A 17,576-nucleotide genomic window follows, 5' to 3' on the forward strand; every position below is an offset into this window, starting at 1 on the left:
ACATATGGGCAGAGGACAACCTTTGAGCATAGCTATCCTTGCATCCCCATTCTATATGTTGTGAAAGAGCAGAGACCACAGGACAAGTGATAGCCAATACTTTCATATTTATTATACCTCTTAAATCTTTTTTTCTTAAATAAAGTTTCTCTTTGTAAAATCTCAAATCAAAACACTGAAAGGAGTGTTAAAAGTCTCTTAACTTAAAACGATAAACAACAACATAACACACACAAATATTACAACAGTTCTTAGGCGTCTGTAAATATCTTTGCTGCGCTGCTCAGTCTAGTAAGATTTGGCATGGTCTTTCGAGATGCATATGCCTTCTGACGGGTGAATCTGGAAAAAAGGTTCTCTCAATCATTATTGCAGGTCGGCCAATAAAAAAGACTACACAGAGTACCCTAAAAAACACTTTAAAATGAAAAACAACAATATTAGTGCCAATGTTCATGAGCACACAACCAGCACGTAGCGTACAGAGCACACTGAACGATACAGACGTTCTGTAAAGCAGCTTCACAAACAAACATTCAAGGAGACAAAAAAGAGTGATGTTTTTTGCGCAAACACACATTAGAAAAAAAGTCTCACTCTCATGCACGCGTACACAGACACAGTCTATGCATTTGGTCTCACTCACACACATTCACAACGCAGTGTCCTCGACACAGTACCTGGCCACCTACAGAAAATGCCTCAAACAGCCAAACAAAAAATAATAATAGTCAAATAATTATATTAATAATGATAATGACAACAACTAAGATGATGATTGACAAGAGAGGAAATAAAAACAGTAGGTGGTATGGGGTTTGACCGGAGCAATGCCAATACTGGGAGTTCACTGCCCAAAATGAAAGTGAAAATGAACAAATATGAACTGACAATCACAATAACACATGGTTTTCTAATATGGATCTGAGCAGTGTATTTGCATGTGTTTTGATTCAGTGTCCAGAAGGGACTTTTAAAAAAGAAAGAAATTGCATGTTGCCCTACATCACATATGATGTTCTTAACACTGTTACAATGACTATCTGTTTTCAAGGCTTTTCTGGATTTGGATGTGCATGTGTAACTCAAATAAGTCTCCAGCTGAATAGGATCAAGTTCCGTTAAGTGCCTCAGGCTAACGGACTTGGACTTTTCAAATGTTCAAGTCTAAGCAGTTGAAATCTTCATTTGTGAAAGAAGGCCTTGTACTTTTTCTAGAACAGTCCCTGCATTCAGTTACATTACAGGAAAATGCGTACAAACATTTTTTTTTTTCCTCTGTAGAATTCTGCCACTGGATGAGTTAAGTACATTTTGTGTCAGTGTTTCTGTTTGTGGCTAACCCTAGTGTATGCACACCTATTTGCATTTCTTCCAGTGTAAGTTGAAATTCCTAATGGTGAGTGTGTTCATGTGTGTATCCACGTGCAGTGTGTGTGTGTGTGTGTGTGTGTGTGTGTGTGTGTGTGTGTGTGTGTGTGTGTGTGTGTGTGTGTGTGTGTGCAAGTGCATGTGAGTGAGTGCTTCACCCAGTGTATGAACTGTGTCCATGTATGTGTGTCCGTAGGTGTCTCTTGTGGGCTCACGATAGTCAGATGGTATCAGTGCCCCCACCCAGCAGATCGCCTGGCAACAGAGCACCAGGGCTGCTGATTTGGTGTCGGTCCTCCATTTGGGGGACCCCCCAGAGGCTGCTGCCGCCTCCGCCGCTGCTGCTGCTGGGGTACCCTGGTGTCACTCCCCCCCAGAGCCCGCTGCGCCCCGGCTCCACCACCACCCCGGTCCCTCCCCCGATGCCCACGCCATCTCCCTCCCCTTCCCCGGCTCCGTTGGTGCTCCACTGGGCGAAGATGCCCAGCCCGGATCCCTGCGGCGCCGTGCCGTCCAGAGGGGAGCCGGCCACGTCCAGGTTCTGCCATCCGGAGCCTGAGGAGCCCGCGCCACTGCCCACTGCCCCCGCCTCTGCACCGTTGCTGCTCCCGCCCGACAGCGACCCTCGGGTTCGGTCGCGGTCACCCTTTCGGGCCCCGCCACCGCCACCGCTACCCCCACCACTGCTGCTACTGGCCCCTGCTGTGCCTGGCCCTGCGGAGCCTGGGGAGACCCCCATGCCTCCTGCCCCACCGCTGCCACCAGCTCCACCGGCTGCAGCCTGGGAATGTGCGAAGTATCGCGCCACATCCTCCTCGCTCACAAACTCAGCCAGTATGGTGGTGTTGCCCAAAACGCACCTATGGAGGAGGAGATAATAAGAATTATATGATGATGACCATCAAATTACAACAAATAAAATCTCAAAACTAATTTATTTCTGTGTTCCTCCATGTTGCATAATTTACTATGGCCTTCAAAGAGATATTGAGCTGGTCTATGGTAACAATGGTAATAGTATGGCAACAATTACCACTTTATAGATACTTACTAAGTTCATTTCAGAATCTACTGAATAACTTTCAGCACTACATCAACCTGAACATGTAAACAAGGCCAACGGTACTGTCCATGGATTAAAGTGAAAAAAACTCATCTGACTGAATTTTTTTTGTCCAATTTTTTTTTTTAAATTGACACTCGCAAGTGAGGCAAATCAAAGGGCCTTAGCGTAGACCTACATAAAATAGGGCCATACAGACTAATTGTACCCTCCGTTTACAAGTAACACATTTTAAAGTAGGCCTAGCTATTCAATACTGCACACTGTTGCTTATTAAGAGTGCTCCGAGGGCCGGCCATAGCCCGTTGGCCACCCCCCCCCCCCCAAAGAAAAATAGGGGGTTGGGGGTGTCACAGTCACCCCCGAGAAAAATTATTAAATACTGTTATGTAAATGCATAAATTCTGCGCACTTTCAGTCAGAGATTAGGGCCAGCATTATGCCTAAAATGCATGTATGTCTCCAAAACATTCCTCACCTGTTATCAGACATGCATGAAAACAATTAAAGCTCACAGCCATTGGTTAACCGTCAGATAGGCCTCTGTTATTGAAGATTTGGAATAATTGATTTGAAATGTAATATGCTAAAGAATTCTGATGTTTTCTTATGTCAGGATATAATTTGGTGTAACTTTACTTAGTGTGATTAGGTGACATGTTGTTTAATTAAAGGTGCATGTCACTTTAAGACGTTCTAGTTGTTGGGTAAGAACGTGATGCACGGCAGAAATGTTAGGAGTACCACGTTATTTCTGACCGTGTTGGTCGTGTCAATTGTATGAGAACTGTGCTGTTTGTTACAATAAACATTCAAGAATATTAACTGGAAGACGAGACGTTTTTAAAAGAACACGCGTCAGTCATAGGACTCCTATATAAGTTTCGTTTATTGGAAACGGACCTACGACTTTCTCTTTGAAGAAGACAAATTAGGCAAACTGTATAGACATAGCCTAAGCTACTGGATCCTTTTGAATTGTATAAATTAACCTTGTTGGCTTATTATAATTATTTTTAGAGAAATTAGCAGTTAAACTAAACAGTAGGATAGCCTAATAGTGGCGTGGCGCAGACACACACTTTTCCATTGTCTGTCTCTGCGTTTCGGGCGCACCCGACTCTATTAATAATGACCGAAAGTAGGCTATATCCATGTTCTTTTTGACTATTCATCTTTAAGCTCCCCAACACTGCCGACCTCTAAGTAGTCTAATTTGATGAGATCGGGGAACTAGCAAATGCGGACAAGAAGTCATCGCAAACAACGCAGAACTTTGCGCAGCTAGTGCGTGGATGTCCTGAAGCTATTCTTACTATTACAACTGGCGAAACTACTGTTTATTTTCATTTTACTTTTATGAAGAATAATTAGCCCAAATCATAGACTAATTAAACCGAAAAAACGACAGCTTTCCTGAACTTCTGCAAAGCTTGTTTAACCTACAAAAGCCTAATAAATCAAGACTGTTCTTTCATCTGTTTCAATTGGCCTTTCTCTCGTTTATTATTGTATAATTATGATGATGATGATGACTATTATTAGTAGCAGCCTAATAGTGGTAGTAGCCTAGTAGTAGCCTAATGTTCATCAACGCAGTTGCACGAACGCATTTATTTATTTATTTATTTATTTATTTTGCGCACAACGAAAATTTTAACATAGGCTAAAACACAGGCCTATCACAAAACAGGGTTCAACAAGAGGTGTAACCATCACTGCAGCTTGCAAGGGAGATCGCGCCGCACCTCTCCCCCCCCCCCCCCCCCCAATATTTTCTCCCCGGATCTGCATCAATCTCATGATTGACCTCTAGCGCCTCCGGTTGACGGAAATCCGTCATATGACGGAAAACTTTAATCCATGACTGTCTATCAGTGTGAGTGAGTGGGAGTGCAAGTGTACAGGACCAGTCATGTACATACATGTGCAAGGCACTCTGAGCCTTGGCTGCCTCCTGCGGGGTACTGTAGCGAATCAGAGCGCTGCCCTGGGTCAGGCCCAGGTGAAAGGTCAGTAGAGGGCCGTGCTGCATGCAGATAGTCCGCAGAGTGGAGCCATCGATCTGCAAGGGACAACCGGGTTTAGAGAGGAAACATAGAAATCACAACGTCTGAATATGTGCGGTTTGTTTGTTTGTTTCTTTCATACATTTTCTGCCCCGTACTTTGACCAGTCTGAAACCTCCATCCTGCTCATTATTCATACACCATTCGATTGAATAAATGGACCAAGCCATTTTTTTTACAATCCAATTACATCAAGATCACGCCTGGTCACATTCCACTGGCATTAAAATCGGAGGGAGCATGCAGATGAAGCAGAGGAACGTGCTCCATTTCACGTACAGCTGCACATACATGGCCAACCCTGACGAACCGTTTGGTTTAACAGCCACCATAAATCCTGAGGGTGGGCAACCACCAATGAAGTAGAACTTTTTACTGTTGGTGTTCAGAGTCAGACCCCCCCTTCCCATCTCTCCCAAGCTTATCTAACACTACTGCAAGGAAAATTTCCATTCACCCGTTGTACCTGAGGGGTAAGGTTGCTTAGCAGCAGCCAACAACTTCCTCTGGGGGCCGAACCATCACTCCAAGAGTCTAGACAGGAGCACAATAAAAAGTATAAAATCACACAGATAAGTGGACAGACCGATGCAGTTCATGTGCCGTCATGTATTAGGTTGCTCTCTAGAATCGTTGATGTATCAGTTTTTTTTTTTAATGTTTACATGACTAATAATGAAGTCCACATTAAGGCATGTGTGTCAATGCGCAATTTTATGTAATTCTTTCTAAGAAACTTTCCAAAACACAAGTTTTTCCTAGAACAAGGTTGCACACTCTCTTAAAAGGAATGCTTTCCATTTGAGCAAGGAATACCCCAAATAATATTCCTGTCTGTTTTCACCATGGAATACTTTGCTAACCACAGTCAGCCACCACACATTTGCAGAACAAAAATGCATCCATGGGCATCCAACATTGAAACTGAATGCAAAACATCCAGTTCACTGGAACTCCACAGTAAGCCATGAAGGGGAAATGTGCAGACAGTGTTCTTGAGGCCCTTACCTGACTCAAACCTTGCATCTTGGCCGCTTCCTCCCCCCCAGCCTCGGGCCAAACGTGGTCCTCCGGTGGGCCAAGGGGATGCCAAACTCTGCTTCTGATTGGTGAGTCCAGGAGGTGGGCGTGAAGGCTGAGAGCTGTTCCGATTGGTTTTCCAGGATTTACTATGTCCAATTGGTTCAGGGGGCCAGCTGGATTTGTACTCTGAGTACTTTGCTGTAATAGGACATGGACAGTTGCACTTACACAGATTGAGACAAGTCAGCACAAGTATCATGCATGTCTTTGCACTGCAAAATATTTCAAATCCCCCAGTGATAGAAATGTGGTCATGACTTAAATTGGGCTGTACAGCACACTATTACGCAACACTTTGTGAAAAAATCAAATATTTCTGCATGACAGGCTAGTGGTAGGTAAAGCTGGATGGATGGATCCTCCTTCAAAGAGAGAGGCAGTGGCTGACTTACCCGAGCTGTGTGCATTGGAGAGGGGACTTTCTGAGGCACTGTAGGGCCAGGCAACTGGTGAAGGCAGCAAGGTGTTGAGGGCAGGGTTTGAGCCTGCAAGACATGGCAAGCACATAGACTATAAATGAGACAAGACCTTTCAGCAACAGAACAATTCAACTACTTCACTTGAGGAATCAGTACAGGCAAAGTGTACAAGAGTCTCAAGCAATCTTAACGGAATGCAAAATAGATCTTTGATGCGAAATCAAAAGAGTATGTTTCTTTGCCAAATGGTGACGTATGGAGATAGGTTCAATAATAAAGAAAAAAAATCACTACGTTTTAACATTAATTCTTATGTTAAGCGCTGAAACGGAAAAGATGAGGATGAGGATTTAGCGGTCAGCAATAACATCTACTGCAATTAGAGGTAACAGTGCTTTGCAAATAAATGTTAACAATTCTGACTAACTTCCCCAAGATGTAGGAGCCCACACTTTCCTGTCAGTGTACAGGACTGGTGTGCCGGAATGCCCAGTTCGTTGAGAAGCTTCCTGTAACTTCCAGGAACTAGTCAAGCATCAATGCTAATTTACGATCACCTAATTAAACAGGCACATTGTGAGTGGTGCAATGCAGTGGTGCGGTGTAACAATACCTGTGTTATCTCGCAGTAACTGATGGTCAGTGTCACTGAGATTAGGCGGATCATGGGGAGAGAGCACACCTCCTGGGGTCACGTAGGGGTCAGACTCGGGGTCAGCGCTCTGGATCCCCTTCCAGGGCACTCCAGGCTGGAACTCTGCCGACAGAACAAACATGAGATCACGACACCCATTTAAACCGCTCAAAAAGCCTCCAAAACAGGTTACGGTTCAGAGGAGTCTTACCAGGAGGCCAGCTCGACGTGCCCATGATGGGACCCGGACCCATGCCAGGGGTTCTTTGCCAGTTGTCGGAGAGAACTTGAGAAGTCATGCCAGAACCGTCTGCTCCAAGCAGGTCATATTGAGCATAAGGGGTGCCGCCGATGAGTTTGCCTGGGGTGGACATGGGACCTGGGAAGGACAACGGGAAGAGTTGGACAATTAAAACCATACCTCTCTATAGAATCATTAACACTGAACACAGCAGTCTCAAAGGACCTCTTAAAACCCAAGACCCACATCTCCCAGGCCAACCACACAGGTGATCGTGGCAAGGAAAACCTCATCATGTGTCCTCTTCACGTACCGTTCTTATGGAGAGCTGGGTCTGGGGGCGAGGGGGCCGTGGAGTGACCCTCCATCATCCACTTGAAGCGAGACTGCGGGCCCACGGGGTCTTTGACTGCGCCCGGAGCACCCACCATCCCTCCCAGCTCCAGCCCCGACAGGTTACCAGCCGGAGAGCCAAATCCTGATGGAGCACGGAAAACAGAACGCTGAAGGTCAAGGCCATTTTGACCATTTTCAATTCAATTCAATTTCAGACAGTCGATACTGGGAGAGCCTCCTCGCTTTGAAGAATGAAATGACCTAACAGACACTATTGATATACTCCAAAGAGCTTTGTAGGTCCATTGCGAAACTGATCACTGCACTGTTAACTGTACATTCACACATCATTCATCATGTTTTTAGAGACATAAGCTTGTAGTTAAGTAACTTATTATGTAAATATTAAGTAACCAGTAGCAAGACACAAATATCACAGAGACTGATCATATCTGTGTACCATACCATCTATCTGTATAAACAAACCTGGGTATCCGCCCTGTGCTTTGGCCTGAAGTTCAGCTAGCGTGCTGCCCAACCCCGGGTGCTGGAGGTGCTCGGGCATCGAGTGTTTGGGTGGCACCCCTCCCAGGTGGGACGGAGACATCTTGGAGCCCACCGTCCCAACTCCTCCAACACCCTGCTGCTGCTGTCTCTGCTGCTGGAGAACAGCCATGATTCTGGCCAGCTACACGCACACACACACACACACACACACACAAAGATAAGTAGTGTTTATTTTACAAAATGAGTCGTTAATGTTGTTAACATTGAAAATTACGGAATTGTCAGACCACTGTTGTGGCCAGTGTTTTGCATAGGCTTTTATTCCTGCACAATTCAGACAGACAATACCCCCCCCACACACACACACCCCACCCCAGAGTCCACCTAGGAGCACAAACGCCTATGGCGTAGCACTGGTGGCTAGGTGCCAGCTCTGCCGGCTAATGCAGCCTACCTGCTGTGGGTCTGGCTGCTGACGCATAGGCTGTGGGAACTTCCTCTGGTTCTGCAGAAGCTGCTGCTGTTGCTGTTGCTGCTGCTGCTGTTGCTGCTGCTGCAGAAGCAACTGGCAAGCCTAGAAGACACGGTCATACGACACAGGGGTCAGTATGAGAGAGAGAGAGACGCCTTAGCCTGAATATCGAACAAATACAAAAGACTAGCTAATAAACAAGCCTATGAAAGCAGGACAAAGATTTGCCTGAGAGTCACAAGAGCATGCAGTCCACCCAAATGTGCACTACTAGCCCAACTGTCAACCTATTCCACACACAGCCGTTGAAACATGACACAACACTGCATTCACGTCACTGGAGCAGGAAGACAGCGGGGATGGAAATATGTGCGGTGCGACATTTACCAGGATCTGCTGCATGTGAGGATGGATGCCGCTCAGCATAGCCAGGTGCTGGGGGGAGAGCTGCGGAGGAAACACTCCACCTGGCACGCCCCCGATGCCCCCCACCAGGTTACCCGAGGGCGGGGGCATCTGCTTCAGAATGGAGCTCTGAACCTGCGCCGCGACACACACACACAGATTAGGGAGCGTTACCGCTTGTGTGAATCTTGACAACAACAGAAAATCTTGAAGAAAATCATGTAAGACTCCAACTACAGACAGTATGCATTTCAACAGAACACACATCTGGACTAATAACATGTGCAACACCAACTCTCAACACCAACTGTCCTGCAGGAAGGCAGGAGAAGGGTCAGCGTGACGGCAAACCCGTACACAAGTACCTGAGGGGACAGGAACTGCGGAGGCACTTGGGCGCGGATCCCTTGTGTGGGGTTCATGGGGTGCATCCCTCGGAGCGGAGGCATCCCCCCACTGCCTCCGAACACGCCATGGCCTCCCATCTGAAACAGACACATGCTTCCATTGAGTGCACCGCCCTTCAGACTCAAATACATTCACATTTGCACACATCATTAAGCAGGCACCATCAAGATCTGGTGTTAGCAAAGCAGAGACATCCATTTCCTTGTGTATGTGAACTCCCTGCGTATCAAAACTATGACCCTGGGCCCTGTTCTGCTAATTGACCCCACAGGAGCTTTTTTAGTCACTGCCTACACTTTTTCATGAGGATGAATGTGGAGATTGAGTATTCTGGCACCTTGTCAAAGTAGGGCCCAGGCTCTCCACCTCCGATCTCCTTGGAGGCTGGTGTTCGGTAGACGCCGCCGCCCCTTCCTTTCCGCATCTCTCCGTTGTAGTCGTTCATCCCCCTCTTGTCGCCCTCCATCCTTTTGTCCTGGAGAACACTTGGATCATCATCCTGTCAACAAGCCCACAAGAGTAAAAAAAAATAGCCATCTTCTGTGATTGAAAAAAAAGGTCTGTTTAATGAATATGGCAAACATTTCTCACCAGCATGCCCATGTTTGAGAACTGCCTATTCACAGGATTCATCCACGAATCACCACCTTTCATGCCACCCTGGATAACACAACAACAATACAACTTTAGATACAGATGGTGTGTCAAAAGACATCATGACAACCTGATTAAATTAGATCATACATCATAACAATCATCTGAAATACAACTGCCCTAAAAGTCTTTTAATAATTTAACTTTAAAGAAACTACCTTCATCAAACACAATTCTATGCTCACATCCACAGAATACTTTCTTACAATGAATCTTGTGGTTTGCCATCTAGACTACTGTACCTTATTGTTGCCCCTCTTGTTTCCATGGCCCCAGCCGCCGTAGGAGGAGCTGTTTCCTTGAGATCCTGTGTTGTTCCACATGTTAGAGCTTTCATCCTCCTCCTCCCAGCTGGAGTGGCGAGATGTGCCCATGGAACTGTCCATGTCACCCCAGCCCTCTTGCATAGTCTTTGATCCTGGAAAACATACCAAACATACCGACGTCAATTAAATCACAAAAATGTGATGTTCCCTTGTGTATGTAACAATGTATGTGTATGCACAAAAGAGCGTATCTGTCTTGACATAATGGAAGTATGGGAAGCCCAAAACAGAAAAGCTTACAAAGACCTATATACATACATATGGTCTTATTTGTATTGTTGTTAGTCTTTTCATTTTTGTGTTATTTTTTGTTCTGTTTACTATTTTATATGTAAAGCACTTTGAAACTATGTTTAGAAAAGCGCTCTATAAATAAAGATTATCATTATTATACAGACATGACATTTCTACATGTTGTAAGAAGTAACTCACCAGACTTTATTGGATTGGGGGACCGGCTGCCCCACCCACTGCCTTTTCCAGGGTCGTCTGGCTCACCCCAACCGCTGGACGACTCCGAGCCTTTCCCCCACGTTGTTGCCCCGTTGTCACCCGAGTGTTCTGGGGGGCCCCTTCCTACACCTCCCCACATGGAGGGTGCTATAAGAGAAGAGGCTGTTAGCATCACATAAAAAAAACATAGCATCTATCGGAACAAAGATATGTGTGAATGCATATTGTATGGTACGCATATTCACCTTTACCCAGATTTGAATCTCGGTTCATGGGGGGTCCTGCCTGCCTGCCATGGGACTGCGGCGGCTGCTGCTGCTGCTGCTGCTGCAGGGCCTTCTGCTGCTGGGCTTGACCCGGGGCGCTGTTCTTGTCCCACAGGTTGACACTCTTGGTGTTGTAGCAGGTCGGGTCGCCCCAGGCGGCTGTCCCGTCGTCGATCTCCATGTTGCGGCTGATTGACTGAGGCGAGGGCTCCTCCCAGCCGCTGGGCTCGGACGAGGACGCCACCTGGGGGATGGGGCCGGTCGTCCAGCCGGAGCTTTGGCTCGGGTTCGGGTGCGGGGCGCCGCCTGGTCGCCCCCGACCCTCCTGCAAGGCCCTCGGGTCGGCGCGGAGCGCCGGCGGCTGAGGAGCCTGTGATTGTTGTTGCTGCTGATTTGGGCCTTTCATTGCGGGGGGTTGGCTGGTGGCCATCGGCTTGGCACCCCAGCCTTGGTAAGCTTTGACGTCGCCGCCTCCTGATCCGGCTCCCCAGTTTTTCTTTGGCCTGCCGTCGTCCCAGTTGGACCACGATCCCTCGTCGGTGCTGCTCCCCTTGCCGTCCTTCCACGAGCCGCCGCCGCCACCACCACCGCCACCACCACCACCACCACCGCCACCGCCACCAGACTGATTCTGCCTCCAGTCACTGGTGCCCATCGACAGCTCCTTCCAGCCACCGGTCCCTTTCTCCTCCTGTGCATCTCCCCAGCCGCTGCCCTTTGCGCTGGACGAGGTACCCTGTTCTCCAAAATTTCCCCATTCCCCACTTTCTCGGTCATCCCTTTTCGACTCCCTCCAGTCCGGCTCCGCCTTGCCCCATCCTTTTCCCTGGCCTTCCCCGCCGTCCCCCCGGCTCATGTCCCTTGTCAGTTTTCCGTGACCACCTTCCATGCCGGCTGCGGCTTTCTGAACAGCGTGCGAGTCGTGGGGTGGAGGTGGGCCTCTTGATGGCATTGAAGTGTTCACATCATGCCAGCCCTCCTTTGAGTGCGCCATGCCGAACCTTTGCGAAGCCGTTCCTGGGTCAGGTTCGTTTGTGCTGCTGCTGCCCCCGGAGTAGGCCGCAGGAGCACCTCTTCGCGCACCTCTGTCCACCGGTTCCAAGTCCCAGGCGACGTTCTGCCGAATCTGGGTCTGGCCCCAGCCGGTGTTGCACAGCACTCTGGGGTCCAAGTCTCCCCGCCCGAGCATGTTCCTTAAGGCCACCGCAGGGCTGGGGTTCTGGAGTCCAGAGGGGACCTGGGCCTGGTCTTGGTCATGGTGCTGAGTGCCGGACATGGAGCTGTCCCCCCCGCTTTCCTCTTGACCTGTAAACACCCCTGCGGATCCGTCCCCGTCCCCTTTCTGATTATCCTCAGCTTTCTCGGAGGTCAGGGAGCCCTGAGAGTCCTGCGACAGGCCCCCGCCGCCTCCACTGACCACACTGCCTCCGCAGCTGTTACTGCTGCTCCCGTCCCCGTCGCCGCCGATGCTGGCGGCCGCAGAGCTGGAGGGACGCGGAGCGGCTTCCTGCGCGTCCGTGTCCATGTCACCCCCCTCCCCGTCCCACGCTACCTGAGAGACCCCGCGGGTCATGCAGCTGCCCTCGTTGCCCAGCACCCCCCAGCCGCTGTCGGCACTCACCTGTCCTCCCTTTTCGTTAGTGGGGCTCTCAGCTGTCCACACACCACCACCACCACCCCCACCACCACCACCCACCCCACCACCACCCACCTCAGTCCCTGTGTCCCACGAGTCAGCCCTGGAGGCACCGGTGTTGGGGTCGGACGAGGGCAGCAGCGGGCTCTTCCAAGAGGAGGAGGATGACGTGGCGGAGAAAGACGAGGAGGTGGAGAGGTTTCCCACGCCCCCTGGAATCCTGGAGTCCATGTCGCCATCGTCGTCGTCGTCTCCTTTTTTTGGTCCCGTTTTAACCTCTGACCCCTGATTATCCCGCTGGCAAAGCGCGCGTGCGCCATCTACAGAGCATAATTCCTGTGCCTGAGGCTCTTGGTTCGCTGGACTCGCAGAGTCGGGAGAGGAAGCGACGAGGGGGGCATTGTCTAACATGGAGGAAACTGAAGTTTGAGATAAGGGCGCTTTCGTCTCTATGGCAGCAGCAATAGCCCTCTCGGTCTCGTCCTGCGCCAAGGCAGGCCAGGCTGAAGAATTGCAATTTGGATTGGAGTTGGCACCAGACACCTCACTACCGATGCCAAGTAAACTTTCTTGATTTTCAGGAGGGGAGCCTTTGGACATGGAGGACTGTGCTGTAGCTCCGACTAATTCCCCAATTTCAGCCTGAGTAGAAGAGGCCCACATCCCGCCGGACTGAGGACATTCGCTGGGTGATGAAGCAGAGAGGGGACTACCGGACCCACTGTCTTTCCCTTCAACAGCCTCCGCTCCTAATGCCACCTGCAGCACTGGCTGCTGCTGCTGCTGCAGGAGCCCATCACTCCAAGAGGCACTGCTGTTCTGGGCTCCGCAATTGTCTGTCTCTTTCTCAACCAGGCCAGCCTCCAAAATACTGGGCCACTCTTCCAGCTTTGTACCGTCCATGATCACCTTGTCCAAGTCCAGAGAGGAGGGCTGGCTGCCAGAGCCCTCCCCCACAGTCGAATTTGCATAACTGGAAGTTTCAGAAGCAGTGGCCGCTGAAGTAGATGAGGGGGAGAGAGATGTGCCTAAGCCAGAATCTGTAAACGGGGCACAAAAAAATACACTTCAAAAAAACATTTCAACAACTATTAGTATCTATTTAACCCAGAAGCCTCTGATTCAACCACCCAACATTCTTCTGTCTTTCTGATTCTGCACACGCACCTGAGGCTCCAGTTGTGGTTGACTCGGGGTTATCTCCATGAGAGAGAGGGGGCGTGCCTTCCCCGTTGTTACCTCCTCCGAGTAGCATGCAGGAGAGTAGAGGCTGGCCCCTCTTCAGTAGCACTTTGTGGTCCTGCTGGCAACGGAATCGTGGGGGCACTTCGCGGGGCATGTAGCGCTGTGGCGGACTGGATGCGGCGGGGGGCTGTCCGTTGGCCACAACTGCCCGCTTTGCATTGTTCCCACCCGGAGGGGGGCTGCTAGAAACCCCGAGGGCAGGACTGGGGGCCGCAGACAGGGGGGGACTTGGGTCAGTCTCAGGGATCACTGTTTCAGTCTCTGTGGATGTGGGCTGGTTTGAATCTGATGGCAGAAAAGCAAAGATGGATTTACCACAGGGATATAATGTGAATTCTACTTTTACACAGTGAGCTTTGATACATCTGAAGGATCTGATTTATAACATTGTCAACAAGCCAAAGCACAAGACCCGACCCATAAATTCAACGTTCAACGATCAACGTTTAAAAGGGCAAAAATATATTTTTTTATTAAGTGAAAGAAACCGGAACGTTGATCTTTCATCTACATTTCAGTAGTGCCATTACATAGTTTGTCCACCAGTAGGCACTTGACCAGGAATAGTTTGGTTCCACTTCCTTAACTAGACAACGAAGGCGTTGTGGTGTGGCCCTGAGTAGTCATAGTAAGGTCATTTTCAAATACACAAACAATAATTAATGTTCAAATTCATTCTGTAATCCTAAATAAACCTGAGAACATTTATCAGACATGCTTCATGTTTTTTTTAACTGTAATAACGTTTATCTTTGAGCTAGCATTGGTCATGAGCATGATGGAAGCTAATTTGATTGTTGGTGTATTCGCGAAACACTAAGGCAGTTATCCAAGATAACTAAACAGCGGCACTATAATTTTCTCTTCTGACTTTCATCCAATTTTCCGCCCATACTGACACTTGGCAAGTTAGTTAGGCACAAAACTAGCGTTAGCTAAGGCCATGGTTTCAGAGTAGGGTGACAGTAGGGCATAGATGCAGTTCTATTAACTAAAGGTTAAGTTAGTTATAGTGGCAGTGGTGTGAGGTTCTCAAAGAACAAAGGCTGGACATTCTTTGACTTCATTCTTGACTTCATAATAACTACTAATAATTTACTGCACATAAGCCTTTCATTCAACTATGATATACTTACGCCTATTTAAACACATTATGTCCCACTACTGTCTTTATAGTGATTGTTAAACATGAAAATCAAATGAAAAGCTGATATATCAATTAACAAAATGTATGAATCCTCAAATATCAAAATTGTTATTGCTCTTTCAAGGTAGGTAAGCAACTTCTAACATGTAACATTTTTTTGCAACATTCAGTGAATACTCCATATGATCCTCTAGTTCTACATTCTCTGAGAACATTGTAGAAAAAAAAAACTTCTTACACAGCCCTAGCTTTGTGAACTGGAAACAAAGAAAAAGGGGGCAGCGTGTCCCCCAAATAATAACAAAACACTGTGTGGAGTTTCTCTGGGAGCACTGAAAAGAGGGGGAGCTCTGCTGTGTTTTGTTTGGTCTTCGGTTCAAATACAATGCAAGCTGCTTTGGACAAATGCTAAAAAAACATAAAAACCATCAAACATCACATACCCTACCTTTAAAGTCCCATATGATTGGGGCAGTAGTCAGACACCCTTCATTCTACCAACAATTAGCCATTCAAAGGCAGCTTCGCTGGACACTAACAAACTAAACGTGTCCAATCCAACCATTTAAGATGAGTACAACATGGAAAAATCTGTCAAATGGCTTTCAATGAAAATACATTTGGGTTTTTACTTGTAACATAGATCACACAATCAGAGCATGACCAAAACATCACACATATCTCCTTTAATTCATACATCCTGGGGTTCACCAGGCCTTTACAATGTCAGGTAGGAATGTAGAAGTTTTAAAAGCTTCACTCACCTTTATTTTTCTGATCTGTGCCCTAAAACAGAAACATATACTTTCATGATCCAAAGTCAAGTTCAGAGTAATTTGTGCATTATACGTGTACCACAACCAGCATAATCATAGTCATGGTGGCCTACCTTCTGGGAACCTTCCCATATTTTATTTTCTTCTGTCTTGATAGTATTGTCTTCCATGAACTGCTATTGCCTTCCGTGGTAATCCTCTCTAGAAATAAGAGGGTATAAAAAGAATATAGTTGTGGAGACATCAATAACTGCAACCCAATAAACCTACCGATGCGATCATTAAAAGTGTGGATAGGCTGGTAAAGTGACTAAGTAATTTGACCAACGTTACGTCGAGGAGGAACCCACCACTTGCTGGCTAAGAACAGCACTAGAGTTAAGCCGCTCAAAGGTGGATGGCTACTGAGCTAAATTAATCCAAAACTGTCAAGACACATCATCGTAAAACCTAAAGGCTAACGCACTGAGATATGAGTAATACTTTGAAACGTCCTTTGAGTGCCTTTTTACGTGCATATAATGTCGATAGTATTGCCTTGTTTTCACTTTCAATGCTAATACTTTGTGAATAACTAAACATTGTTACAGCGCCTCGCTTAGAACGTACCTGGATTGCAAAACTAGCAGACGAAGAGATTTACTTAACGGCTAATTTGTAGCTGTACAGCTAATTTGTAGGCTAAATGCTACCTACCGTCGCTTTCTCGACATATTCTAAGCATAGAGGAATACTTTGTTTGTTCTAGACTCGACAGAAATGTAAGTTCGTTTCGCTAGCTGACTTTAACCTTATGTATACCGACGCCTATCATTAACATTGTAAATACGACAGTAAAAGAGCAATGAGGGAGGCAGTTCTATGCTCGTGCAAATGTTGACGTTACGCCTCCAAGTTTGCGAAGTAACTTCGCTATTCGTCCCTGTTTTCTCCTAGCTGCATGCGTGCCTTTATTGGAAGAAATAAATAAAAAAGTAAATGCTGTTTGCCTTTTTCATGGATTACCTAACTATAAGCATTGACAATCTATGCCTGGTGCAAGTTACAATCGCGACCATTCTTGTAATCCAACAATGTTTTGAATTGGGTCGAACTTCACGTAACGCAATGTTCTTGCTAGTTGGTTAGCAAATATGGAGAATCATAACAATGCAGATAGCAAGATGTCACTGGTTACTTAGATAACTGAACGACAAACTACCATGTAAATGGTTAAAAACTTACCTAGCTAGCTACTGTTCGATGTAGTGAAAACTTGAGCTAGCTTTCCTGATTCTCAAATTATTGCACTCACTAGCTAGTCAGCAGAGAAATACATCCGAACAGTCCTCTGATAGCTCATGTTACATCTGTAATATTATCAACTTCGCTTGGTTAGAAAATGCGTGCGATAGATATACATCTGAAATTATATTATTACAGAAATCAGGAAATAATCTACAGTTAACTCGATTGCCTGGTAGTAAACAAGCTATCTAGCTCGACTTCTAAGTTACGTTTTGCAGCTACTCCTGGCTAGCTAGCCAAACGAAAGAGTTAGCTGTCGGTAGCATAAACAAGCTAATGTTAGCTAGCCTTAGCTACCTATCGCTGACCGTCTAATCTTGATAACCAATTTTATAATGAAAACGACTTAGTGCAGAAAGCATGATTGTTCATAAATACCTAGTTGAAGGCTCAACCAGAGAAAAGGACTCCTATTTTCCTTCGAGCTGGGAATGAAGATATTTTGCGTTCCTTACTACGATGTGGTTGCTTCTACTCCTCTTACTATCGGCCATTTTGCTTTAACCAGGGTTGTTGACGAACGGCGACAGCGAAGACTGAGCTAAAGTGAGTCAGATAGCTAACTCGAGTTGCATAGCTAGCCGAGGGAGGGGGAGGACTTGCAAACTACCTCTCGCGTTACGTTATTGAGTTGGTTCGCTAACCAACTTTACCAACTGAAATTCTGTACAATAACATAATATTATAGACGTTTTTTGCATAACAATAATTGAACTGCAACTATAAACTATAATGTCTCAAGGTTTACTGACGTCAAGATTCCCTAATTAGGTAAGTA

At 46.9% G+C, this 17,576-nt stretch overlaps 1 protein-coding gene across 1 annotated transcript; it reads right to left on the reverse strand.

Annotated features, from left to right (window-relative positions):
• Positions 1 to 90: 90 nt before the first annotated feature.
• Positions 91 to 17,341, reverse strand: LOC134075877 (trinucleotide repeat-containing gene 6B protein-like). Its single transcript, XM_062530909.1, has 22 exons — positions 17,177 to 17,341; positions 15,625 to 15,712; positions 15,500 to 15,521; positions 13,511 to 13,873; positions 12,419 to 13,383; positions 10,693 to 12,376; positions 10,421 to 10,588; positions 9,905 to 10,080; positions 9,600 to 9,668; positions 9,346 to 9,507; positions 8,966 to 9,085; positions 8,583 to 8,735; positions 8,178 to 8,297; positions 7,703 to 7,904; positions 7,194 to 7,358; positions 6,851 to 7,018; positions 6,619 to 6,762; positions 5,979 to 6,071; positions 5,512 to 5,724; positions 4,970 to 5,037; positions 4,360 to 4,499; positions 91 to 2,231 (listed from the first exon to the last, which is right to left on the reverse strand). The coding sequence occupies exons 2-22, from the start codon at positions 15,679 to 15,681 to the stop codon at positions 1,592 to 1,594; spliced, it is 5,892 nt and encodes a 1,963-aa protein (XP_062386893.1). The 5' UTR covers positions 15,682 to 15,712; positions 17,177 to 17,341; the 3' UTR covers positions 91 to 1,591.
• Between the last annotated feature and the right edge of the window lie 235 nt (positions 17,342 to 17,576).

Source organism: Sardina pilchardus, chromosome 3 (assembly GCF_963854185.1).
Source record: "Sardina pilchardus chromosome 3, fSarPil1.1, whole genome shotgun sequence".
NCBI lineage: Eukaryota > Metazoa > Chordata > Actinopteri > Clupeiformes > Clupeidae > Sardina > Sardina pilchardus.